The 26,829-nt window shown below is 36.3% G+C and overlaps 1 protein-coding gene across 1 annotated transcript; it reads right to left on the bottom strand.

The window, feature by feature from the left end:
• Nucleotides 1-8,830: 8,830 nt before the first annotated feature.
• Nucleotides 8,831-9,473, bottom strand: LOC136228718 (uncharacterized). The gene has a single exon (XM_066017176.1). It carries the CDS (start codon nucleotides 9,431-9,433, stop codon nucleotides 8,831-8,833), a length of 603 nt encoding a protein of 200 aa, XP_065873248.1. The 5' UTR covers nucleotides 9,434-9,473.
• Between the last annotated feature and the right edge of the window lie 17,356 nt (nucleotides 9,474-26,829).

The following is a 26,829-nucleotide window of genomic DNA, read 5'->3' as shown; positions in this document are numbered from 1 at the left end:
GAGAATCAAGAAAACTTGCTCAAACTCAGATTGAGGATGAACAGTTAATGCAGTTTCTTTCTGGTCTAAATGTTGAATTTGATCATGTGTGTGATCAAATCTTGATAATGGAGCCTTTGCCTTCAGTTAATAAGGCATTCTCTATGCTTTCTCTCATTGAGAAACAAAGGAGTGGAAGTTCTAATAATAATTCAATTGAATTTTTGAATGTCTACTGGTAAAAAGCAAAGTTTTGGCAATAATCATGCTAGTGGAAAAGGTAGTTATGGCACCAAAAACAAGTCAGATAAGTTTTGTTCATATTGTAGAAAGGAAGGACATGAACGTGTAGATTGTTTTAGGATCAAAGGATATCCAGATTGGTTCAAAGGGAAAAGAATAACCGGACCTGCCAAACATCAGGCTAATATGACTCAAGAGCAATCATCTGATCTTGAAAATCCTTTGTCTAACAATGATTTTGATGAAAGTAGTGAGATGTACAGGAAAGACTCAATGCAGGATATGTTACAACGGTTAGAGATCATGCAAAAGGAGGTTCAAAGAGCATTGAAGGGGAAACAGCCTAAACAGCAACAAGAATTTTCTGCTTTTGCTGGATTTGCAGGTGCTTGTGCAGGTAGTTCTTTCCCTAATGGTCATATCACACATATTGAATGGATAATAGATTCAAGGGCAACAACACATATGACCTCTAATTTAGCAATTATGAGTAATATTGTTAAATTAGATCATCCTAGAAGAATATTTTTGCCAACTGGTGAAGTACATGTGGTAAATCACAAAAGTGAAGTACATTTTCAGCAAGGATTTCATTTGGAAAATGTGTTATATGTGTCAAATTTTCAGCAAAATCTATTATCAATTAGCAGATTGATGATTGATTGGAAGATTACAGTGAAATTTTGGGCTAAATACTGTATTTTGTAGGACCAGAAATGTGAGAATGTCATAGCATTGGGGAGATTGAGGAATAGATTATACTATCTGAATGAAGAATCTTTTAAGCAAAATGTAATAATGCAAATTTGTAGTTTGAATAATGATTTTACAGTGTTATCTATAAAAGAAGAATCTCAAAATATGCAGTTATGGCATAAGAGATTAGGGCATATGTCTGCGGAGAAGTTGTCTCATGTATTTCAATTTGTTGATCCTCAATGTTTTAGTCAGTAGGGCTAAACAAACAAGGATGCCATTTTGTAATAGCACAGTCAAGTCAATAAATGCTTTTGATTTGTTACATCTTGATTGCTGGGGGCCTTATAAACAGGTATCCTTAAGTGGTGACAGATACATATTGACTATTGTGGATGATCATAGTAGGGCAATGTGGACAATTTTGTTCAAACACAAGGATCAAGTGAGTGTGTTAATTGACAATTTCTTGATTATGATCAACAGACAGTTTCAGAAAACAGTCAAATGCATAAGAACTGATAATGGTACAGAATTTATAAGTCAAGCAACTCAATCAGTACTACACAAAAATGGAGTTCTGCATCAAAAATCTTGTGTATACACGCCTCAGCAAAACGGAGTGGTAAAGAGGAGACATAGAAGTTTGACATCTGTTGCAATGGCATTATTGAAAGAGAGTGTTTTACCAACCAAGTTTTGGGGGGAGGCTATGTTACATGCCACAACACTGCTCAACATATCCCCTACCAAGGTTTTGAATTGGAAATCACCATTCCAGGTTTTGTATGGCAAAGAGCCAAATTATGCTGATCTTAAGATTTTTGGCTGCAAAGGATATGTGCTCAATGTAAATCCAAACAAGGGGAAATTTGATGATAGATCAATACCTTGTATATATCTGGGGTATTCTACAGGACAGAAGGGATGGAAGATGTATAATCCAATCATAAACAAACTGTGCACATCTAGGGATGTGAAGTTTAATGAGACATGTTTTCCCTATGCAACTAACATTTCCATTTTGCAGGATACTCCCACATCCATGCAGATAATTCAATCACCTTTAATAAGAGTTGAACCAGGTGTTGTTCCAGATGATGATGACGTTCAAGATCACCATGCAACACCAAATATATTGTCAGAATCTTCTGATAATAATCAGCTTTCAGAGGCAGTTGATGAGACAGATCGTATGGAGGAACACGATGTGCACAATTCTAAAACAGCAAGAATTAATGCATCAAATAATACACGAGGTAGAAGAACTATTAGGAAGCACTCTCAACCTATCTGGATGAAGGACTTCGTGGTTTAATCATGTATCACATGAAGGGCAAAGTTCCTTATTAATGAGCACAACATAGTCTGCTTATTTGGCTGAATTACATAAGGAACATGAGCCTAAAAACTATGTTGAAGTGAAAGGGAATCCTAAATGGGAACAAGCAATGGCTGAAGAGATAGCAGCATTAGAAAAAAAACAAAACATGGAAATTAGTTCCACTTCCAGAAGGGAAGATGACCATTACCTCAAGATGGATTTTTAAAGTGAAATATGATGCAGATGGAACTGTTTCCAGGTATAAAGCCAGACTTGTGGCTAGGGGTTACAACTAGAGGTTTGGAATAGATTATCATGACAGCTACTCTCCAGTGACAAAATTCACAACTGTCAGAGTATTTCTTGTAGTGGTTACTTCAAACAATTGGCCAATTTAGCAAGTTGATATAAACAATGCATACTTGCATGGTTTTATTAAGGAAGAAATGGTTTTATTAAGGAAGAACTTTATATGGAAGCACTAGAAGGATATGACAGTCAGGGCATGGTGTGCAAATTGGAGAAATCTTTGTATGGCCTCAAGCAAGCTGGAAGGCAGTGGAAAAAGGCCTTCACAGACAAGCTTTTACAATTGGGGTATGTGAAATCTATTCATGACTATTGTTTATTCACAAAACGAACAATAGATAATCATTTCATAGCTTTAATAGTTTATGTTGATGATGTTTTAATCACTGGCACTTCAATAAAGCTAATAGATGAAACTAAAAAGGCACTGGATGAATCCTTTACTATAAAGGATATGGGAGAAGCAAAATTCTTCCTTGGAATTGAGCTAGCTAGATCAAACAAGGGGCTCATGATTTCACAGTCTAAGTACATAAAAGACTTGCTTGAAGACACAAGAATGAACAAAGCTAATAGTGTGAGCAGTCCTTTTCAGAGTGGAATTAAGCTGGAAGATGAATCTCCTCCATGTCATGAGCCAGAAAGATTCAGAAGGCTTGTTGGTAGATGTTAAGCCCAAAATATACCTAAAATAACATCGATATTTACCTCAGTTTTGTATGAAAATCATGTTAATTATATTCATTCAGAATACTTTTACGTCTATATTTGTTTCTATTGTGCAAGGTACTTAATTATTTGGTAAAATACAAATCGGAGCTAAAACGGAGCAAAAATGAGAGGAAAACCATATTTATGAACTAAAAACACGTGCAAGATCAGAAGACCGATACGAGGAGTTGGGAAGCAGTCGGGAACAGGGAACATAAGTCCCTGTCGCGACCGAGATTCCCAATATCTCGGTCGCGACACGCGCACTTCAGCATCGGAAATATGTTTTCGTCAGCAATCTCCCTCAAGCCCCAGGTCGTGACTGAGATTCTAATAATCTCAGTTGAGACAGCGAAGATCCTGCACAGTTTTCACATGTTTTAATTCCAAACAACGTATCTGTTCATCCGGATAGAGGCATCTCTTCACCAACGGACACGTCTCTTCAAACATACCTCTTGGAATATTATAAATAGATGAAGAAGTTTCAGAATTAGTGGTGCAATGTTGATTATTTCAATGTTGTTATGTTGGTAGTTCTAGTTCATAAGTTTGGTTACACAAACTTGTTATAAAGTTACAAGTTTGTGTAAATAGTTTAAGACACAATATGTAGTTATTATTGTTGTCGTTTAGAGTTCAAGTTTGGTTCGAAGATAAGTTGCATTCTGGTAGTAGACGATCCATCTCTATTCCGAGATTCAGCGAGAGGAACTAACGGCTGAAGTGCAAAAGGGTCTGACAAACCTACGGAGTTTGAGGGAAAGATTGACAACCCGGAACTCAAAGATTTCGTCAAAAAGCTATCCATGTTTCTTCTTCTCTGTTAACTTGATTCGATTCATAATCAATTAATAATATATCTTTTCAATTCAATACATTCTTCCTGTTGTTATTTTGATATTGTTCTGACAAAATGATTTTCAAAATGATAAATTGGTGTTTTTATTAAAACGTTTCATACAATCAAATTTACAAAGAAACTTTGTTGAACACTTGAAAGAATTAGTTTTTACGGATGATATGATCGTGATCGCGGCTTATCAGATATAAAATACTAATTTGATTAAGGTAGAAATCTGCTCCGATCCAGAGAGATTTCTACGGTTCAAAGCCTATTAATTGTGTTAATCGATAAATTGTTACATCTTAATAATCTTATCAAAGTTATAAGTTGTTTTCTTGCTTTGTGTAAACAAGTATCGAATTCTACTTTAACCTAAACTTAATCTCTACATGTTGTAATCTTAACTATAACCAAAATTAGTATTAGCAACCAATTTAAACCAATTTAAACCATTTCAAACCATAAACGTTTTCCTATAAACTTTGAGAAGACGAATGTAATAAAGACAATAAATTCTAATCAAATTATTATACGTTCCCTGTGGGATCGATATTTTATTACTACAAGCGAAACCGTGCACTTGCGGAATTCGCCTAACAAGTTTTTGGCGCCATTGCCTGGGAACGGTGTTGATATTTGATTTTTAATTATTGTTTTAATTTTATTCCGAATCTTGGTTTTTAGATTTTTTTTATAATTTATGTATTTATTTATGTTATAGTTTTTATTTATTTGAGGATGGTCATTAGGACTAAATCCTCATTGTTATTTAACGTTTGCATTAAGATTGTTTGCAGATAAACAGAAAAAAAAAATCCAAGTTTTCTCAAAGATAAACTAGAGATTTGATTATCAATAAAATGCACAGAAGAAGTCTACAGAAAAGCAATTCAGCATGCAGATACATCAGAAGGGAAAGAAATTTTTTTTTAAAAAAACTTGTCAGACGTCACAGATGGTTTTTCCAGAAAAATTTACTTCTTCCCAAACACCTTTACCTCTTTTCTATACACTTAACCCTTCACCAAAACATCATTTCTCTTTGTAAAATAATTATTCAAATCCTACATAAAACCAAAATAATTTCTTCTTTTATCATATCATTTCCTTAAACACCTACATTTATCTCTCTAAGAAACAACAAACTCATCACCAACTAGTTTGGCGCCGGATGATCGATATCTCTTCTCAGACAGATACACCAGAAAGTGGAATGAGGAATACAGTCATTGAAATTATCTTATCCGCCAGGAAGGAATTGTCTACTTTTACCATAGTTTCAACAGTTTCAGTTCATGCGCATAGTTCCTGTTCGTGCACAAAACTAGAAGTTCGGGCATTCAACTGGAATCAATAGATCCTTAAATTGAGAAAACGTAAAAAAAACAACATTTTTTTTCTCCAGGTAAGTTAAAATGGATGGGACCATTATTTAAAACTGGTCCAAGTAATTGATTTTGTCCATGATTTTGATTCTCCTTGAGAATTCTTAAGGATTATCACATTTTTAGTTTTTAGTTTTTTATATTTTAATCTTTACATTTCATTTTAGTTTAATTTATATATTCATCTTTAGTTTACCAATAATAGTTAGAAAAAAAAATTTTGATCATTGAAAGATATTCAAAATATGTTATGTATCTTAAATATTTGTAATTGATTAGAAAAGTGTCTTTAGATTTTTAAAACATCTCAATTGAATAAAAATTGAGAGAAATTACATCAAACTTAAATTTCTGCTCATGTAGAGATTTTTATTTTTTGAGTTTGATGAATTTCTGCTCATACTGAGATTTTGATAATCTCAACTGATATTTTTGAAAATCTCTATAGAGATTAGAGAGGACCAACACAAAGCATTCCTTGCCAAGGGGCAAGACGTGTCATGATCTATATATTTAATTTCTAATTTTTGATTTTATTTATCACAATGCACATAAAACATCTTTTCGTTTTTCATTAGTCATGATTTTTGGTTAACATATTTTTTTAAACATTACATTTTTAATTCTCAAAATTTCTGAAATCCTTATTTGTTTTAATTCATCCGTTTTAAAAAAAAATTCTTTTACAGTAATTTTTTGGATCCTTTCCATATTTTAAATAGACGGTTTGATATCTACTTCCTGTTTAAAGAAACAAGAAAATTGGATGTGAGAATTTTATTCGTTGTATCTTAGTGCAAGTTCCGTTCCTTGGAGCGAGAATGAACCATTCTCCGTCCTTGATCTCGAGTTCTTGGAGAACGAATGATTTGTCAAACATGAATATTAACTATTTCGAGTTCTTAGTCCTTGGTTTCTTTCTTTTAAAGCGAGACGGTACACAATTCATATAAATAAACCGAGTACAAGCACGCGGAATTTCCATTCATGAAGATAAAGATTAGATTTGTTTCGTTATGTTTAACATGTTGTTCTCTGTAAATATGTTTCTATATTTTAGTTTGCATATTTTCAATTTTTGTGGTTGTGTATATATGTTTCATGTTAATGAAATTATTTCTTTATAAACTCTTCGTTTAAGGAAAGCCCTTATGGCTAACCTTTAATTTAATTTTTAGTTTTGTTTTTGAGTTTTTACAGGTTTAAATATTATTACCGGAACATTAGTGCAAGAACAAATAATTTTTATAAGTTGAATATGTAAAAGATACAAGTTTTTGGCCTAACAGCAAGCAATCCTTGTAGAGATTATCCGTATCTCTACCGAAACAGCAAGCCAGAAACTTAAGCAGGATTTATTTCTCACTGAGAATCTCTGTCACAATCGAGATTTTGAAAATCTCAGTTGAGATTCTTGATTTTCAGCAAAAAAAAATGCTTAAATCCTTCACTTTTTCCTATTCCACCTCTATTTAAAACACATTTTCTTCTTCCACAATCAATTCCACACCATATCAACTTTTACAAATTTTCACATATCCAACATACTTTCTTTTTCCATAAAATATTTTTGATTTTTTTCCATACACCTTTTTCATATTCATCCTTTTCCCTACACACATAACGTATCCCTCCATTTTTCTATCTTTTCACTATTTTTCTATTTTTCTCTCACAAATCTGACATTTATACACCAAGCCTAGACATAAGAGGGTTACTTACAATGTTTCCTTTACCTCCTCCATTAATCATTTGCGTGTTGAATATAGAGCTCACATTCGACATTAATTCAGATGAGGACGGGAAGCAGTATATGCACTCTTTTGGGCCAAAGTTCGTGTTTCACGATATTCTCTTTTGGATTTTACTACAGAGATTTACATTTAGGAATTTGGATAAAATTTATGAAGTTGGGTATGAAGGGATGAATATTTGATTTGCTTTCCTACACATATTTTTTGTGATCAGCCTCAACTATTTGGATGACTTTGATTCCAAGAACACTTCTAGCAAGCCCCTTAAAGATAATTGTATTTTCTGTTTCTCTTCATTTTGGGCATGTTGAAGGGTAGAAGGTTCGACGTCGAGATTTGTTTGTCATGGATTGCATTTTTACCGGATTGATGGTAGATAACGTTGGACACCTTTTTGACAATTTAATCAAGCCACTGTTTCAACCACTAAGAAAGTTCCTTTGGGTACCTTGATTACGGGTATTGTTTTGGATGCTACGGGTAGTTTGGCGCAGTTTCAAACACTTCCTCATAGTTTGGTGCAGTTTCAAACCTTGATTACAGGAGTGATGGTGATTTGACACATATGGAGGCTTATTGTGACTCTGATTGGGGAAGATGCAAAGTGACACGAAAGTCTGTGACAGGGTATTGTGTACTTATTGGTCAGAATTTAATTTCATGGAAGTCCAAAAAGTAGGGCACAGTGAGCAAAAGTTCTGCAGAAGCAGAATATAGAGCCATGTTTACTGCATCATGTGAGCTCAAGTGGTTATCATATTTGCTGAATGAATTTCAGTATCAACCACAGCTGCCTATCCCTTTATTCTGTGATAACCAAGCCGCAATACATATAGCAGCCAACCCTGTGTTCCATGAACAGATGAAACATGTAGAGATTGACTGTCACATAGTCAGGCAACACGTGGAATCAGGTTTTATAAGTACACCTTATGTCAGTACATCACAACAGTTAGCGGATTTATTAACAAAGCCTTTAACAAGTGCTCAAATGGTATCATCATTACATAGAATGCAGTTGTACACTTATGAAGTTGTAGCAGAAGCAAACTGCATATGAAATTCAATGAGATCAAGTTGAAAATTGTCAAGTATTTCAACTTGAGGGAGGACTGTTGAATTACATACTGATATATTCAGTTAGTAATATGCTGAAATGAATGGGGGTATTATTGTCATTGTATGAAAGTCAAGTTACTAGGTTTAGTTGCAACTGTATATAAATACTTGTAATCTCTGTTTTCATTTTATTCAATAATAGAAATCATTTCTCTTCTTTTCTATCTCGATTCATAGAAAGTTAATACACTTTCTGTATCTTTCTTTCTTGTCGAATTAATAAGAAAATCTCCATTATTTTCTTGTACAATTTTCCCTGTTAACAGGGTCAATGATTGTTCAATATAAATTGCCTCATACGAGTGCTTTTGAAATTAAGTGATTTAGAACTGCAAAATAATTTCTTGGAAACGATTAAGGAAATTGAATAAAATCTTCAAAAAAAATATATAAGGTACAAACCTATAAATAAATAAAAAATCTACACAATTTCTACTCTATTTTTTGTACTCACTGCTGGACACTATAGAGCTGATTCAAAAGCACCCACTAATGCTAAAATCTCATAATCTTGACATCTACAATATCCACTATCATGTGTACACTCATATTGTTGTGATCTATTGATTCTCTTCTTCTCCACCGTTAACTGTGCAGGCATTCTAACACTCATACATATTTGAACTGAAGGAAGCTGAATGCTTTCGTCAAAAACACTTGTACGGTTCATCTTTTGGTTGGACACCATGTTTACCCACTTTTCCATTTGCATATTTGGTGATTCAAAAACTGATCTCCATGGAATTTGAGCACTCCCAACCAGTTTTGATGACCTTCTGAAGAGGTTTGTACTGTTTGATCTCCACCTTAGCTCCATAACTATGCTGTCTTCTTTTAGGCTGTTAACAGTTTCTTGAGTACCTAAACACTCTACAGAATTAGATTCATTCCAAACAAGATTGGATTTAGAAGAGATTTGTTTGGTATTTATTTGGATTCTTTTGTTGTTTGGTGCAGAAAGATAGTATCTAACAAAGAAGGTTCCATGGGATTTGAGTTGAATGTTTTTGGCTTGAATTATTGTGATTTCACATCTAAGAGAAGAAGATGTCTCTTTAGCACCCATAATTAAGAGTGGGATTAGAATTTAGAGGTTATGCAGTAGGAAGAAAATGTTTGTTTTGGTTTGTTTGTAGTGGACAAGTGAGAGTTGTGAGTATATATAATTTGTAAAAAGTGGCGTTTGCCTTATTGGCAGAAACAACTTCGAAATTACTATTTCCACATATGTCTACATAAAATAAATTAATTAAATACCAACCAAAATATTTATATATATAAATAGTAAAACCACCAAAATCTTATTGCAATAAGATTAGATGAATCACTAATTAGATTAGTGGGAGCTTTTGAGAAGAAGAAGAGCCGGATTTATCTTGTAAATTTGACCTTTGCTTTTTTGCCTGTTGAAACATTAGAGCAAATGCATGTATTGGCCGTTGGGTTAGGGGAATTTTCTTATTGGAAGGTTTTATATATGGTATTTTTTTTATTGAAACTTTAATGGCTTCCAAAGTGAAATTTATTTTCTATATTCAAACATGTAAATGTTTCATCTTTTTTTCTAATTGATTGGAGACTCTGATTATTGATTTGGACCATGACTAGTATGTCTTGTTGAAAAAAGAATCAAGATTATTAAAAGGAAGAAAATCAAAACAAAATCTGTCCTGGTGGCATTCAAGTAGATAGAGCTAACTAGCTTTACAAACCATAGATTATAGAAAGAATTCTGTATAGTTTATTATGTTTGCTATTAATTGAGTTTGGAATATCCTCAAAGATTCCATTTCCACCTATTGATTGTTTATAAGCAAATAATCCAAATCAGATCGCTATAATCCATTTGCAATGAAACCTTAATTTGTCAACATCAACATAAATAATTAAAAATCAATATAGTGCTAATTTCTTTTATAACTAAAGCACATTGATGATTTTGTTCTGATTTAGCTTAGGCAACTTAAGTTTAAACATATTTATACATTCACATAGGGTTTCGCTTAGTGCGAACCACGTCTCTCCCTCTCAGAAGGTTTTTTGTGATTAGGGTTTTTATCTGTTGTGGATTGTTTGACGAGCTTTTTTTTGTTTTGTCTCTTGGTGTGGTTGGATCAATGCAGAGATGTAATTGAACTGAGCCGAGCTTTGACTTGCTCAAGTTCGATTTGTTATAATGTTAATGAGCTCGGGTCATTTAGAAACTCTTTTGTTCATGAGGTAACTTGTTTATCTTGTTAGCTCGTGAGCTGCTCGTTTATTTTATTCGAGAACTTGCTCGCGAGCAGCTTGCTTTTTGTTCACGAACAAAATAATATCAAATAAAATAATACAATTTTACATTCATAAACATTAAAAACCTTATTTCAGTCATTAAATAAAAAATAATGTTGATGATTAAAAAAAAAAACCTAAATACATTCTCTATCCTCTTAACCTAATGTATATTTTAGTATGATATCAAATAAAAGAAAAAGAATTTTGGAATATAGTTCATATATCAAAGTATAATTATTAAATATAAATAATATTTGATATTATTCATGAGCTTCTATCGAGCTTGTTCATGAATCTCTATCGAGACTGTTTATGGACATTATAATCGAGCATGTTTATGAATTTGTTCATGAACCTACTCACGAGATTTCGAGCTGAGATTCGTCATGCTCAAATTCGGCTCGTTTACGAATCGAGGCTCCAAATTATGTTCGTAGACGACTCGTTTATAAATCGAGTCGAATCGAGCCAAACTTTTATCGAACCGACCACTGGAGCGGCTCTGTTCATTTATATCTCTAGACGTAGCATGGAGATTGGCTTATGAATAAAATGAAATCACAACAGAGCATTATAAGGAAGGTTTTCTCTAGTAATAGCCTATGAATCTAAAGGCCATGTCGCTAGCTTATTAATGGGATTCGGAGGCTATTGGAAGGGTTTTAATTGAAGCAATGTGGGGCATGCGAGGTTTAAATGTGAATTTGGGTGTCGGAGGCATAATGAGAAAACCCTTAAAGAAGGTCCATGGCACTTTGATAGAAGTCTCATTTGGATGTCCAATATAAAGTCTCGTGAACGTCCGTCTAATATTAGACTTATTTATTGTCCCTTTCGGATCCGGCTTTATGGCTTGCCACTAGAGCAACGTAATGCGATTTCAATACGTATCTTTTGGTCTAAAGTTGGTGAAGTTTTTTATATAGATGATGAAGATGGGGTTGATACGTGAAAATATGCTACATGACACAAACATGCACTATGCCATTTTCCCTTTCACATGACACAAGATACATGACAGACATTTGTTTTCGTGTCGTCTGAATATGTTTCGTGACAGTATTTTAATTCTATGTCATCGGAAGGCAAAAAAAAAATACGCTCGCGTCTCAGATGACGTTACGGTTACAGTATGCTGTCATCCCAAAAGAACGCGATTTCGATGGAAAAGTCACTTAAGCATCATACGACACTTCGAATAAATGATTGTCATTGTTGTACGAATAAAAAAGCGGCAACCAAAACTTAGAAAAGCAAGGGAGAAAAAACTCTAACTTTTAGTTTGCGCGCTTAAAAAAAGAACGGGGTATATAAGGCCAATTTAGCCTAAACCCAGTCTTTCGATCCTCTTCTTCTCCTTCGATCTCCACCTCTGCAAAAGCCCTAAACAAAATTCATCTTCTCCTGCTTGGTTTATCTCTCTCAATCGGGTGAATCGTCTTCTAACTCGTTAATTCTTCATCTCGGTAAGGTTCGTTTTAGGGTTTATTTAACACATTACGCTATGTTCATGACGATTGTTCTTGAAATTATTATACTATCTGCATGTTAGTTTTGACTTAATCTACTGCATATTCTTTCTATAATTCGAAGTTTGTTTGCTTTAAATTAGGTATTGACATTCTGAAATAAGGGTTTTATGTGGTTTTAGTATATCTAGTTATTTTTTATGTTTATCTGGTTTTTTTGGCAATGTTGTTCTATTTGGATGATTCTTTCATGTACTTTTGATGCTGAGTTTACTTTGGATGATTCTTTCATGTACTTTTGATGCTGGGTTTACTTTGGATGATTCTTTCATGTACTTTTGATGTTGTGTTTACTTTGGAGATGATTCTTTAATGGTAAATTATATCATTCGTACCTGAAATATACCACAACTCACACTTTGGTACCTGGATTACATTTCGTCCCAGAAATATACCCCAAGTACAGGTGACTGGACAATTATATGCGTTTAACCGGGAAGTGACCGGTCAACTCTTATTTGACCCATGTGACAATTTTGAATGGGTCCCAAACCAGACGAAAAGACAAAATTACCCTTAAAACAATCCATCCCCAAAAAAAGCCTTATAAATATACCATAATTCACTCTCTCTCATAAAACGTAAAGCTTCAACCTTCTCTCCCTAACTATTCGTTTCTCTCTCTCTCTCTCTCTCTCTCTCTCGTTCGCCATTACTGTCCACATAACACAAAAGCAAGGAACCCTAATTTTTCTCAGAATACTGAACATGGCGGCCTCGTATAGCGCTGGAAGTTTGATATGCCACTGTGGAATGCAAGCCCCTTGCACAACTTCCTAGAGTAATGCGAATCCGGGTAGGAGGTATTACAATTGTAGAAATTTCGGGGTAAGTGTGTAGCTATATATCTCTCCATCTCTCTTTCTATCTGTGTACATAACTCTGCTTTGGTTTTTGAATTATTTTGAAGAAACCGAACGCCTATAATTTCTTTGAGTGGCGTGACCCTCCAATGAACGAAAGAGAAAAATCAATTATCCTTGGGCTTCTGCGAAAGCTGAATCGAATTGAGAGAGAATGTGAGACATTGAAAGCTCATATGGTGCGTGACAGGGAAATGGAGAGGGAAAAAGAAGGTGAAATGCAGAACTTCCTAGGGAATGAATGAACAAGGGTTAATGAAAGAAGATGCAACTGTGTATTCAAGTTTGTTGTTTGCTTTGGGTTTGTTTTATGGGTTGTGTATCAGTTGGCTTAAATTTCATGTATTTGGTATTGAAAATGGACAGATTATACAGCTAGCAAGTTATGTATTTGGTAGTGAAAAATGATAGTTAATTTTAAGGCTATGAAGTTATGTATTTGGTTAATTGAAAGAAATGAAGTAATGTTTTATGCAAATTGTTAAAATTGTGTTGCTGGAGACTTGGATTTGGTTAATTGAAGTAATATGAGTTGGTTACAGTAAGTGATTGGACATAACGATTCTGCAAAAAATGTGCCCCTGTGTGCAAAAACTGAACATATATACACCACAAAACAGGGCACAAAATTGGCAAAAAAAATGCCCATAAATATAACTACAAATCTGCATATATCTAGTTCAAAATTATGCAAAATTATGCCATAAAATCTGATTGAACAATAACCAAAAAAGAGCCTATAATCTGCATATATCAAGTGCAGTTTACAGATGAACAAAGTATCAAGAAAATGAACCAAAATATACCCCAACTGTGAATGGCCTATAATCTGCATATATCAAGTGCAATTTACAGATGAACAAAGTATCCAAAATAGGAACCAAAATATACCCCAACTGTGCAATTTACAAATCCAGAAAACACAGCACAGATTCACAGAATATCCCAAAAAAGCCACAAATGGCACTTTTCACATTCATTCTCCAAAAAACAAAAAAGCACACATGTTCAATTCATCTCCATGGTTGGCTCTGGCTTGTTGTTGCAGCACTCCTAGTTTGAGGTCTTCTAGCTACATTTGATGCAACACTCCTAGTCTGAGGTCTGCTGGGTGCATTCTGTCTTGGTGCAACAAAAGGTGTAGAACTGCTGGCTTGACTAGGATGGACTGATCTTGCATCAACGTTCATGGTTGCATTCTGGGTTGGTGCACCAGATTGGCTTGAACCCTGTATGCATACAATATGTTACATTTTGCATATGTAATTAAAGTGTAAGTATAACTTACATCCATCATCCAACGCACGGTTTAGGGGGGAGCACGTGGTATAGATACATTTGTGGTTGTAGATTGAGTAGTTTCTGTTTGTGCATTTCTTTGCCTCTTGGACTACACGAATAATGAAATGTCATAAGCAACAGTTAAAACACACAAAAAGAAATAACTGAAGTAATACAGTTGAAATCACACCTGTGGAGAAGATGCATCTTTGCACGTCCTCCTGTTGTGAGAAGTACTCCCACATTTGCTACAACTCATTGTAATCAGACCCCTTCTACTTAACTTTCCCCTGGCTTTTGCCACTTCCAATTCTTCAGGGTCCTTTCTTCTTGCCTTCTTTCTTCTCCCTCTTTTTGTTTTAACTGGGGATGGAGGCACAATAGGAACAGGTGGCTCAACTTCAGGCCATTGATCCATCCCATTTGTAGGCTCAATGAAGTGGCTATACACTTTGAGATATGTAGCCACAGAATAGCATTCAGCAAGATAATCTTTTGCACTCTGATTTTGCCCTATAATGGCTGAAATGGCATGACAGCATGGGATACCAGTCAATTGCCACCCTCTACATGTACATTCATGTGCTTCCAAGTTGACAACATATTGATCTCCTAAACCTTTAACTTGCACCCTTGGTCCCCCAGATAAAAACAGCATCAAAATGTTTGGCAAAATCTTTGTTTACCTCAAGCTTCTTTAGTATTTTAGGGCACCATTTCTTCTTATACAGCTTCATTTTATCTGACTTTGCCTTCATTCTTCTCATCAGCCTTAACTTGATCATTTCATACATTGTAATGATCCCTTTGTCCCTTGCATCCAATATGTACTTATTAAAACACTCACATAGATTGTTCAACAACATGTCACATTAACTCCTCTCAGTAAACAAGCCCTTGCCCAATGCTCACTGGGTCTTTGTCTCAACCACTCTCTAGCTTTAGTGGACCTTTCTTCAATTCTATTCATCCATTCCTGCAATTTTGCCATGTAAGGAGCTCTTGCTGCATTCCACAATAGGTCCTTCAATTCTTTCCCTTTAAACTTGGTTCTGAAGTTGGTGTACATGTGCCTTACACATAGTCGATGTTCAGCATCAGGGAAGAGTAGTTCGACAGCTCCAATTAACCCCTGTAAAAATATAACAAGTTAAATTCTAGGTTACAAAGAGTTGAACTACATGTAATAGATTGTTAAATTACAAACCTTTTATCTATCTGACATAAAGGTCCATTCCTGGCTATGTTCAATTCCCAAGTCATCTGCTAGGAGCTCTAAAAACCATGTCCACGTCTCTTTACTTTCAGTTTCCACCATTGCGAATGCAATTGGGAATATGCAATCATTGGGGTCTATACCAACTGCAGACAACAGTTGACCACCAAATAAGCCCTTCAGCCAGCACCCATCAAGAGATATAAACTTCCTACATCCAGCTTTGAAGGCGTCCTTCAGTGCATTTAGACAGATATAAATACCCCTGAATCTTTCATCCTTCCATCTGCCTTTAACTGTAGTGCCAGGATTGGAGCGGAGGATCTCAGCCATGTACCTATATGGTGTGATAAACTTACACAATCACATAAACTTACACAACCAACTGTAAACTGATTCAAGCACATAAACTGATTCAAATATGATAAACTGACACAATCAAATAAATTGATACTAACCTGTAAGCCTTGTCATATTGGCTTCGTTCATCCCCGTTAATCATTTCAAGAGCATAACATTTTGCTCTATAGCCCTTCATTCTCCCAACTGTCAACTGCAGACTTCTTTGAACATGATCAATCAGTGCTTGAACCTTCCAGTCCTGGTCACTCCTAAAATCTTCCAAATATTTTTTGGCTAGCCATTTTGATGTTAGGTGGAAGTTAGAATAGACTTTGCCACATTCATGCACAAAATGGCCACTTTTAAGTAACATAGTTGGGATAGTTGGATCCTTGAAATCAACTTTTGATGCATATGCACGCCAAGGACAGCTTGCATCTGGACTGACTACACCCTTGCATACAGCTTCAACCTTCTCACGCGTGTTCTTCTTAAAAATCAACTGAAATCTGTTTCTAATTCCATGATTCCTGCACGCATCCTTGAACTGCTTTGGATCATCGAATAACATCCCAATCTGAAATTGTGGATCATTCATATCCCTTTCAGCATTAAATTCGGCATATCTTGGGATACCTCCTAAATATGTCTCTGAATCACTATCTGTATGCAATTCATCTGAATTTTCATATTCTGAATCATTATCCCCAACTTCAAAATCCATGGTGTGATCAACTCCACTACTACCCACATAAACCCCAGTACCATATGGTCTACCTCTAGTCCGAGGCCTCCCATTCCTTGCATTGTTAACCCCTTCAATTAAGTCCTCATCATCATCCTCCATCACGTAATCAGGATCTACAAAGTCATCATCGTTATCCTGATTGACAGATGCTGCATTAACATTCTCTGCCCCAGCATTAACATCCTCTTCATTACCATTCCCTGCCCCAACATTAACATCCTCTTCATACCCACGTCCTTCATAGGGGTTATCATTGAATTGAACTCCATGTTCGCTCGCAGTTTCACAAAAAACAGAGACTTTCACCAACAAAGTTGAAAACCCAAACAAACAACGACTTTCAATTACAAACAAGACTTTAAAACACATACAGTACGATAATACCCTAAAAACATAGACTTTCACCCAAAATACCCTAAAAACATAGACATTCACCAAAAATCAAGCTTCCATACATAAAATCCAAGAAACAGAGCATCAATATCAAAATACATGAAAAAAACAAGACTTTAAAACACATACAGTATGATAATAATGTTCACTTACATGGGAAGTCCATATTTTCTAGCAGAGGTGTTAGGTGTTGTATGATTCTGCATTTAAAATTGTGATACGGATGAGAATCGCAAGCAGAGAGAACGAACAGAAGAATCAAATAGAAGAATAAAAATGGAACAAATCTCGCAAACATCGCAATTTGATATCACAAAAGCAAGCTAGGGCAGAAAATAAAAGCGCTCGATCAACCGTTCATACATGTAGCAATACGACCTTCTAGGAGTGGTTTCCTTCCTCGTGCGCTTCAGATCGCCTCTTCAATGGATAATTTGTGCTTTTCAGTAGACCTTTCAACTAGGATCCATGGTGTTTGTATGCGCAGAAATGTCGAATGGATTTCATGGTTTTTGATTTCTCTCAAATGGAAGTGAGTTCAAATGTAAGAGAGAAAGAAAAGAAAAGACTGTTGGAATGGACATGAGAGAGAGAAGGTACTCGAAAGATGTGAGTAATTATGGAGGGAAATTAATAGGGGTATTTTAGTCTTTTAGCATTCAACATATTATGTGGGTCCCACTCTTTTTAGGTTAGTAATTGTCAAACTGACGTTGACCAGGAAGAAACCGGCTAAACGCACATAATTGTCCAGTCACCCGTACTTAGGGTATATTTTTAGGACGAAATATAATCCAGGTACCAAAGTGTGAGTTGATGTATATTTCAGGTACGATTGGTGTAATTTACTCGATTCTTTAATGTACTTTTGATGCTGGGTTTATAGTCTTGCAGATACATTTACATATACATTTTGGGTTTCTCTGTTGTTTTATGTTTGTCAATGTATGTGTTTATTGTTAATTATTAGTTAGAATACAACTGATTATAGATTATGTTTGTTCAAGATGGATAAATCATGGATGGTGGCTGATAGGAGATCACTACAGTTTAGAATAGGCTTACAAGAGTTTCTGAAGTTTGCCACTGCTAATGCTACAAACTCAAACTATATTTTCTGTCCTTGTGTCAAATGTTGTAACCTCAGAGGTGGTAGTATTGACTTTATTAAGGATCATTTAATCTGTAATGGAATTATGAAAACATATACAACTTGGGTATGGCACAGTGAGTGTTCTATTGCAGACTCAAATCATATAGGTGAGAGTTCTGAAACAGTTGAAATGAACCATGACTTAGGGAGAGACTTAGAAGAAGATGGGTGCTCAGTAGAGTCAGATGAATTTATGCATTTCGTTCATGATGGAGACAAGCCTTTGTATCCTGGTTGTACTAAATCCACCAAGACGAATGGTTTACTACAAACCTTTAATCTGAAAGCTAAACATGGTCTGACCGAGTCTTGTTATACTGACATTTTATTGTTGTTTCACACCCTACTTCCTGATGGGAATGAAATGCCAATTTCTGCCAATGAGGCCAAAAAAACTCTTCATGCTTTAGGGATGAAATATGAGAAGATTGATGCATGTCCTAATGACTACATTTTGTATAGAGATGTTAATGAGAGTGCTACTCGATGTCCATCATGTAATGTCTCTAGAGGGAAACTAGCTAGGGATAATACAGAGAAGGTAGGTGTAGCAGCTAAGACTTTATAGTATTTTCCACCAATCCCAAGGCTTAGAAGAATGTTTCAGTCCACAGTTACCGCTAAGGAACTTACTTGGCACTCGACTGGTAGGAAAAAGGATGGATTGATGAGACGTCCAGCTGATTCCCCAACTTGGCAAATGTTTGACACTAAGTGGCCAGATTTTGGTAAGTGAACCTAGGAACCTTAGGATAGGACTATCTTCAGATGGTTTTAACCCATTTGGCAATCTTAGCAGCACTTACTCATGTTGGTCAGTCATAATGGTTGTTTATAACCTTCCGCCATGGCTATGTATGAAACGAAAGTACATGATATTAACTTTGTTAATTTCCGTACCCAAGCAGCCTGGAAATGATATTGATGTGTACTTGCAGCCTTTAATAGATGACCTAAAAGTCTTGTGGGATGATGGAATTGATCAGGTGTATGATGCAGTGAGAGGAGAATACTTTAGGTTGAGAGGGGTCTTGTTGTGGACTATTAACGATTTTCCCGCTTATGGGAACCTATCAGGGAGCATTGTTAAAGGGTACAATGCATGTCCTATATGCATTGATCAAACCAAACCGATAAGGTTAAAGTATTCTAAAAAGATGGCTTATATAAGGACTCGTAGGTGGACTGCAAGAAACCATTCTTATAGGAAGCAAGCTTCTGCTTTTGATAATACTGTAGAAATGGATGATCCTCCTAAACCATTAACTGGGGAGGAGTTATATGAAAGAGTTCAACGCTTGCCCAAAGCTAATGGGAAGGGTGAGAAATTTGTTCTGTATAAGGGTGACCCTGAGTCTAGACCATGTTGGAAGAAGAAGTTTGTATTCTACGAACTAGAATATTGGAAATTCCTTCCAGTCAGGCATAATCTAGATGTAATGCATATTGAAAAGAATTGTTGTGAGTCTATTCTTGGGACACTATTGAACATACCGGGTAAAACAAAGGATGGAGTTGTAACTAGAAATGATATGATTGAAGAACGAAAGATTGTCTGCAATTCATTTTTCAATATGAAGACTCCCTCTCGCTTTTCATCTAATGTACGGAACCTTGTTTCGTTAAAAGATTCCAGAATATGTAATTTAAAGTCTCATGATTGCCATGTTATAATGCAATTGCTACTGCCCATTGCACTGCGTTCAATGTTGGACAAACCTGTTAGAATTGCCATCATTCGATTCTGCTTATTCTTTAAATCTGTTTGCACTAAAGTAATCGACATATCAGTCCTTCACAAAATCCAAAGTGAGCTTGTCCATACCCTCTGTTTGCTTGAAAAGTTTTTCCCACCCTCTTTCTTTGACATAATGATTCACTTAACCCTACACCTTGTAAGAGAAGTCAAGTTGTGCGGTCCGATATTTTATAGATGGATGTACCCCTTTGAGAGGTATATGAAAGTGTTTAAAGGAATGGTTCATAATCGACAATTTCCTGAGGGTTGCATTGCGGAGTGCTACATTGTTGAAGAAGCCATAGAATTTGTTCAAGAGCATATGAGTAATGGAGATGTTGCAACTGTGGAGCTTCCTAGAAGAAACGTGAAGGGACTAGTAAATGGATGCAAGTCTTTATCTACCCCTACAATTGTACAGGTGGACTCAGAACAACTGCATAAGGCTCATTTAACAGTTTTGCAAAACTGTGAAGATGTACAACCTTATTTTCTGTAAGTACTATCGTGTATACCTTGTGATTTTGCTTTATTTTTGTTTGTTTGTAGAATAAGTTATTATTGCTTATCTATGAAATATGTATGAATTGCAGGGAGCATATGAAGTTCTTAGAGTTGAGTTATCCCGGCCAAAAAAAGAATCCTAAGTGGATGAGAGATAAACAAAACAAGACATTTCCCGATTGGCTTAAAAACAGGGTAATTTTTTACATGAATTCATTTGTCAGGGTAATTATGCATATTCGGTTGAAGTAATGGGTCGTTGTGTACTAACTATAAATGATTTCATTTGTCAAGTTTCAAATGAAATAAGAGTTGACAAGTCTACCGTTTCAGAGACCTTGAGGTGGCTTGCTTCTAGACAGAATAATCATGTTCCTACATATCAGGGTTATCATGTCAACGACGTTGATTTCAACACAAAAGCACGGGACATTACCAGATCAGTCCAAAACAGTGGTGTCTTCTTAGTTGCCGATGCTATGCAGTTTGCAAGCGCAAAGGATAAAAGGCCTAAGACTATGGACATGAATTTTTATGGCCGTATCAGTGAGATTTGGGAGGTGGACTACTACCACTTTAGGATTCCAGTATTCCTGTGTGATTGGGTTGAGTCAGCTAGAGGGGTGAAAGTAGACGATCTAGACTTTACTTTGGTCAAAATAGATAGAATTGGTCATTTGAACAATCCATTCGTGCTGGCTACCCATGTAAAGCAAATATTTTACATTGAGGACCCCTTGGATCCTGAATGGTCGGTTGTCGTGACGTGCCCAGATAAATATTTCAAATGTGATGATGAAGATGAAGCTGATGTGGTTGATGATGATTATTATGATGATGATAACAGCAGGATATTCGATGAACATCCACTAAATGTGTCTACCTTCGATGATGTTGACACCGATTGTACAGTTTCATATGCTAGACCAGGAGAAGAAGCAATCTGGATTGATAAGTGAAATTAACATTGAAATTGTTTGTGTGCTTGTTCTTATACAATGTATGTCAATCTGGATTTACTTGTACACTTTGGAATAATTAATGTTTGATGAAATCAATGTGATTTGTTTGAGTTATTGTGTGTGAACTTGCTTTGGTTATAATGTGATTGATTGTGAGTTATTGTGCATACTCCTAATGTCATGTACCTACAAGTTTCCTTCATCTATGTTTTGATTGATGCAACTTCAGGAATATCATCATGGCACCCAACTCTAATACGAGAGGAGCACCAGAAAAGATGCATGCACGACAACTTGCAAAACAAATAAAGCAAGCTGCTAAGAAGTCATTGGAACGCAAGAGAAAACGTAAAGTGTCACCCAACAATGACGAGACAGCGATCACAACCCTCAGTAAACGTCAATCGAGTTCACCTCCCTCTGAATCGCCACCTGTTGTCGACGAACCTGAAGTCACAAATGTGACTGGTGGGTTAAAACTGCTAAAACGTGAGACCGTGACTATGGCGTGGCTGACCCAAGCCATGATTCGGATGAAGAAGATGAACATTAAGTATAATCGCCATGGAGATCCTATTGGCAAGGAGTTTGGGGGGATGCAATCTTATATAGGAGTGTTGGCACGCACGAGGATATCCATCGTGTACAAAGACTGGAGACAAGTGCCAGCTGATGCAAAGGAACAGCTTTGGGAATCTGTTATGGTATACATATATTTGTATGCTGTTCTTTAGATGTTATTTGTATGTTGTTCTTTAGACGTTATTTGTATGCTGTTCTTTAGACCGTACTTGTATGTTGTTCTTTAGTCGTTGTTTGTGCTATCACCGAGTCAAAAGAAGGAAGTCCTGGTATCTGCTACAACCAAATGGAGGAACTTCAAGTCTTTACTTACGTCCAAGTATATCATGCCCCACAAGGATGATGTTGAAGTCTTGCAAAAGGTTCCTGATGACTACCGGTTCATGAATAAGGACGACTGGCATCAATTTGTATTCGATCGGCTTACAAATCAACACATGGTTTTCCATTTGATTTACGTATATGCTTTACTCTTAATTTGTTAGTTTGTATGTGTTGTGCTAACAAATACACACATCTATATGGCTGCATTGTTTAGGAAATCCGCCAAGTGCAGATATCCAAGCGGCAAAAGAACAAGTACAACCACCGGATGTCTCGCAAGGGGTACAGAGGAATTCGGGTTGAAATGGTATGGTCGTTTATTGTCTATTTTCATACTTCTGATTTGTATGATTTTTGATACTATTCGTACTATGTGGCAGACCTCAGAGCTATCAAAAGAGGAAGTGGAAAAAATTAGCAGGCACACATATTGGATAAAGGGAATGCAAGACAAACTGGGAAATTTTAAGGACACTGAAGTAGAGGAGGCGGTTAAAAGAATTGTAAGTAGCATTTATTCAAATACACAATGTGATTGATAAAACGCATATGTATAACTGATTTATATATGTTTATTTCCATAGTTGAAACTGGAAAAGGAGGAGGCTGAAGGTGTGTTTAAAGCCAAGGGTAGTAATGATGTGCTAACTGAGGTATTAGGAAATCCAGAACACAGTGGCAGGGTTAGAGGAGTGGGTGCTGTGAAGCCGGTAGTATTCTTCAAGCTACCGGGTCAGAAGAGGGGAAGAAAGAAATGAGTTGAGGAGTTGCAAGCATTGCTTGAAACAGAAAGGGCAAAGTGGGAGGAAGAGTCAACAAGGAAACATGACGAAGAATTGAAGAAGATACATGAGATGTATCAAGATGAGTCAAAGAAGTCTGAAGCGAAAATGGTCCAAAAACTAGATCGAATGGAGAAACTTGTGTCCAAGGGGGTTATGACTGAGGAATCCCCAGCAGCTGCACCAATAACTTATAATGGCAAATCAGGAGAAGGTAGTTGTAATCGAGATGATATCAATAGAGAGGAGATATTAGGGAAATATGAAGCTGTGGCGAAGAAGAAGTTGGTATTAGAGGTCTCTAATACCATAGAAGAGGAAGTTGTTGGTGAAGGCGCAGGATATGAGATTCCAACGATCTCAGAGGTAAACAGTTATTATGATTGTCATCTTGTTGAATTTATCACTTATATATACTTAGTTAATTAGTTGTATTTAAAATTGTTGAATCAGGACAATGAACTTGACATTGAGGTTGCACTATCAGTGGAAGAGAGTGGGAAGATTGTTGCCCATGGCAGATTGATACAATCAGACATTGACCAAGAAGAGCAGACAATCCATGGGCGACCACTGGGAAAGGACAATTATAGAGTGGAGATTGTGTTATTTGATGATGGAGCTGCATGTCTGCCATACCCGATAAAAGGTGAAATGGAAGTTGTTAGGAAGGCAATGGGGTCTATTGTAGCATGGCTAAAGGTGTTATGTAGTGTCAAATCTGTTGAGGTAATATTCATTTATTTCGTTGGTTGTATTATGTGTTTCGATTATTTCTGTGGTTGTACAATGCATGTTTAATTATTGCAATCAGGAGGCAAACAATGCAGCAAAAGTTCTTGTGAAGGCCTTGAAAGAAAGTTAATAGTGAGGCTGAGGCGATTGATTTTGTTAAGTTGCCAACAAATTTACAACGCCCATTGTAGAAGGTGTACAACTGGGCGAGAACCAATATGATGGATGGAATCAAATGTATAACCAAAACTTTTGGACCTGAGTTGTTCGGAGCAGAAGGAAAGCAATTATTGATGCCTAGCGATTTATATGCAATGGTACACTTTCATGAGATGACCGCATGCACAATTACATTTTACATGAGGTACATGAATGCAATACACCGGGTAGCAGATCTTTCTTTTTCGGGCGATTTGCTTGATTTCTTGCGCTTTCTCATTAAATTTACACAGAACCTGCGGGGTCAGACTTCCCCAGAACCTTCGGTAGCACAGCCGAGACAGCGACGGGTTCTCTGCCCCTGCGGGGATGGAGTGACAGAAGTTTTGAGAATTCAAGAGAAGGTCACGGCTTTTTTAATTACTTATCTTATTAAAATAAAGTCAACGCAGGATGAAAGAAAGTTCTTTGTTCCCATATGCTGTGAGGTCTTTTAGAAGAGGATAGTTCTTTGTTCTGTCTAGTTTAATGCTCAGCGGCTGAATTAGGCTTGTGAGCTCCGCTGTACGTTAAGCGATCTCGTACTAAACGAAACTACTTTCACTTTCCATAACAAAAATGAAAGAAAGTCAACCTATTCCTGCAATTGCGGTTAGTCTCGCTACCTCTTTAGTTGCCGCCCTGACGAGTCCTCTCATTTCTGCAATCCAAACAAGCCAATGGGAACTCTAAAAGACCTCGCAACTTGAAGGCTTAGGCACCTTGCTTCAGCTGCTTTCCTTATTTCCTTACTTAACTTGCCTCACTGGCTAGATACCTTCAAGATACTTGACTTGAATGTGGAAACTCCTAGTCTTAAGTTTGACCTATCTAGCTTCAATCGAGATAGCACTTCACTAGCAGCCACGATGGTTCAGCCACGCCCGGTGCCACGAAATGATTGAGAACTACACAAATTTATTAATTTGGATATCTATTTCATCAACACTTATACATGTATTTTCCCAGTCATCTATACCATGTATTGAAAAAAGCACGAATGGAAGAAAGGGTGTTATTTGTTGATCCATGTACCACTTTTGCTCTTGGAACTAAGAAAACTCCAACGGACCGCTCGAAGGAGTTGATGGATCGGTTCAAACAGGGTGGTGTTAATTCTATATTCCTTATTCCTTACAACTCAGGGTAACTATGAATCTTTTGTACTGTGTGTTTATTAGTTGATTAACTGACATTGATACAGCTGAAATGGATAATGTTTGCAGATCACATTAGACTCTCACTATTGTTGACATTGAGAAGAAAAAGTCATATTGGTTAGATCCATTGAAAAGGAGATTGCCAAATTCCACAGAATGGACGGATGTTGTGAGCAAGTAAGTTACCAAATGCCTCTAATGTGTACGCCATCCAAATAGTTACTCACATAAGCACACATGTTATTACACTTGTTGCAGTGCGATGAAGTTTTACTATGCTTAGAAAGACCCAAGGAAGGTGACGAAGACCAAGCTGAAGATGACACCGCTTCTAGTGAGTTTTACAGTTACACAAGCAAGTGTATATTGTCTTTTTTTTTGGGTCTAACCATTATATTCCGTGCCACAGGGGATACCTGAGCAACGTGATGATAAAACATGTGGTTTTTGGATAATGCTATATATGCGGGAGATCGTCATGGATAAGGAATTAAACTTTGTTGCAAAGGTACCATAATTCATTACTATAATATTATGTTCAGATATATGCAGTTGTTATCAGTGATATAGAGAAAATTCCTAATAGTAAAGCATTTATGTGTTGTAGTGGATAAACAAGTGTGGATTGACTTACAGCCATTCGGATTTGGATCATCTCCGCACAAAATGGGCAGATCATGTGCTTTACTTGAAGTGACAATGGATTGTGTATGTAATCCTGTTTTCATACAATATGATAATCAGTTTGTGGTACACTGTTGTTGTGCATATTTTGGGTCTTTTTTTGGTGTACAATGATATCCCACTGGTTCTGTGTATATATTGTGCACAACTGGTGTACATGTTGTGTAAATAATGGATAGTTAAGTTATATATATGAGGTTTATAGCTTGGTTGTAATTGGAGTAGTAGTATCATGTAATTTCAATTGCAGTATGTACAGGTGCATTAAAGGGTTACAGGTTATGCGACACAGTTAGGATAAAAAATCTGGCGTGTAATGCATTAATGAATGAGCGCAAAATTAAAAAAAATTGTCATATTATGACGCGTGACACGATACCAGGTTAATAAAATACTGTCATAACTAAAACGCTAAGATGACATAAATAAAAAATAGGACTGTCGCCTTACAATTAACGTAGTCAAATTTCATTGACTTTTATGACATTTGATTAAATGAAAAATGTCATGTGAAATCCATGCACAAGAAAAAAAATTAAAGACAACGTCAACTGAAACATCTTTGAACGACAGCAACAAAGAGGAAAACTATCGTCGTAACTTATCTACAATGACACAAATAATAATAAAAAATATCGTATGACAAGAAAAAGGTCTATGGTTTTACATACTACAATGACGGTATATATAAAAACGCTGTCATTAGAAATTATCCAATACTACTGTTAGACGAGGTGCCGCGGCCTAATCTCCCGGGCGGACCGGGGGGTGGACAACCTCATGGCGACGTAAGCGGTGATTGGCGCCGAAAGCAACCAATCGTGGAATCAAGCTGCTCGGCAGGACCGGAGCTCGGAGATATGGAAGAGTCGCCACCCACGAATGGGAAAATGAACACCGATCCCTTGCGGGAGACCGGTGTGGGTTCGGGAAACTTAGGTACGAGCCGAGAAGGCTAGCTCCTTTCCGGAGAAAGGCTACTAGGCACCCC

This window comes from Euphorbia lathyris, chromosome 5 (genome assembly GCF_963576675.1).
Source record: "Euphorbia lathyris chromosome 5, ddEupLath1.1, whole genome shotgun sequence".
NCBI lineage: Eukaryota > Viridiplantae > Streptophyta > Magnoliopsida > Malpighiales > Euphorbiaceae > Euphorbia > Euphorbia lathyris.
The sequence above is the reverse complement of the archived record's forward strand: the minus strand, read 5'-3'. Positions and strand labels throughout refer to the sequence as shown.

What these genes read in the sequence shown, in the direction of transcription:
- LOC136228718 (XM_066017176.1), bottom strand. Translation starts at nt 9,433, where the DNA reads ATGGGTGCTAAAGAGACATCTTCTTCTCTTAGATGTGAAATCACAATA.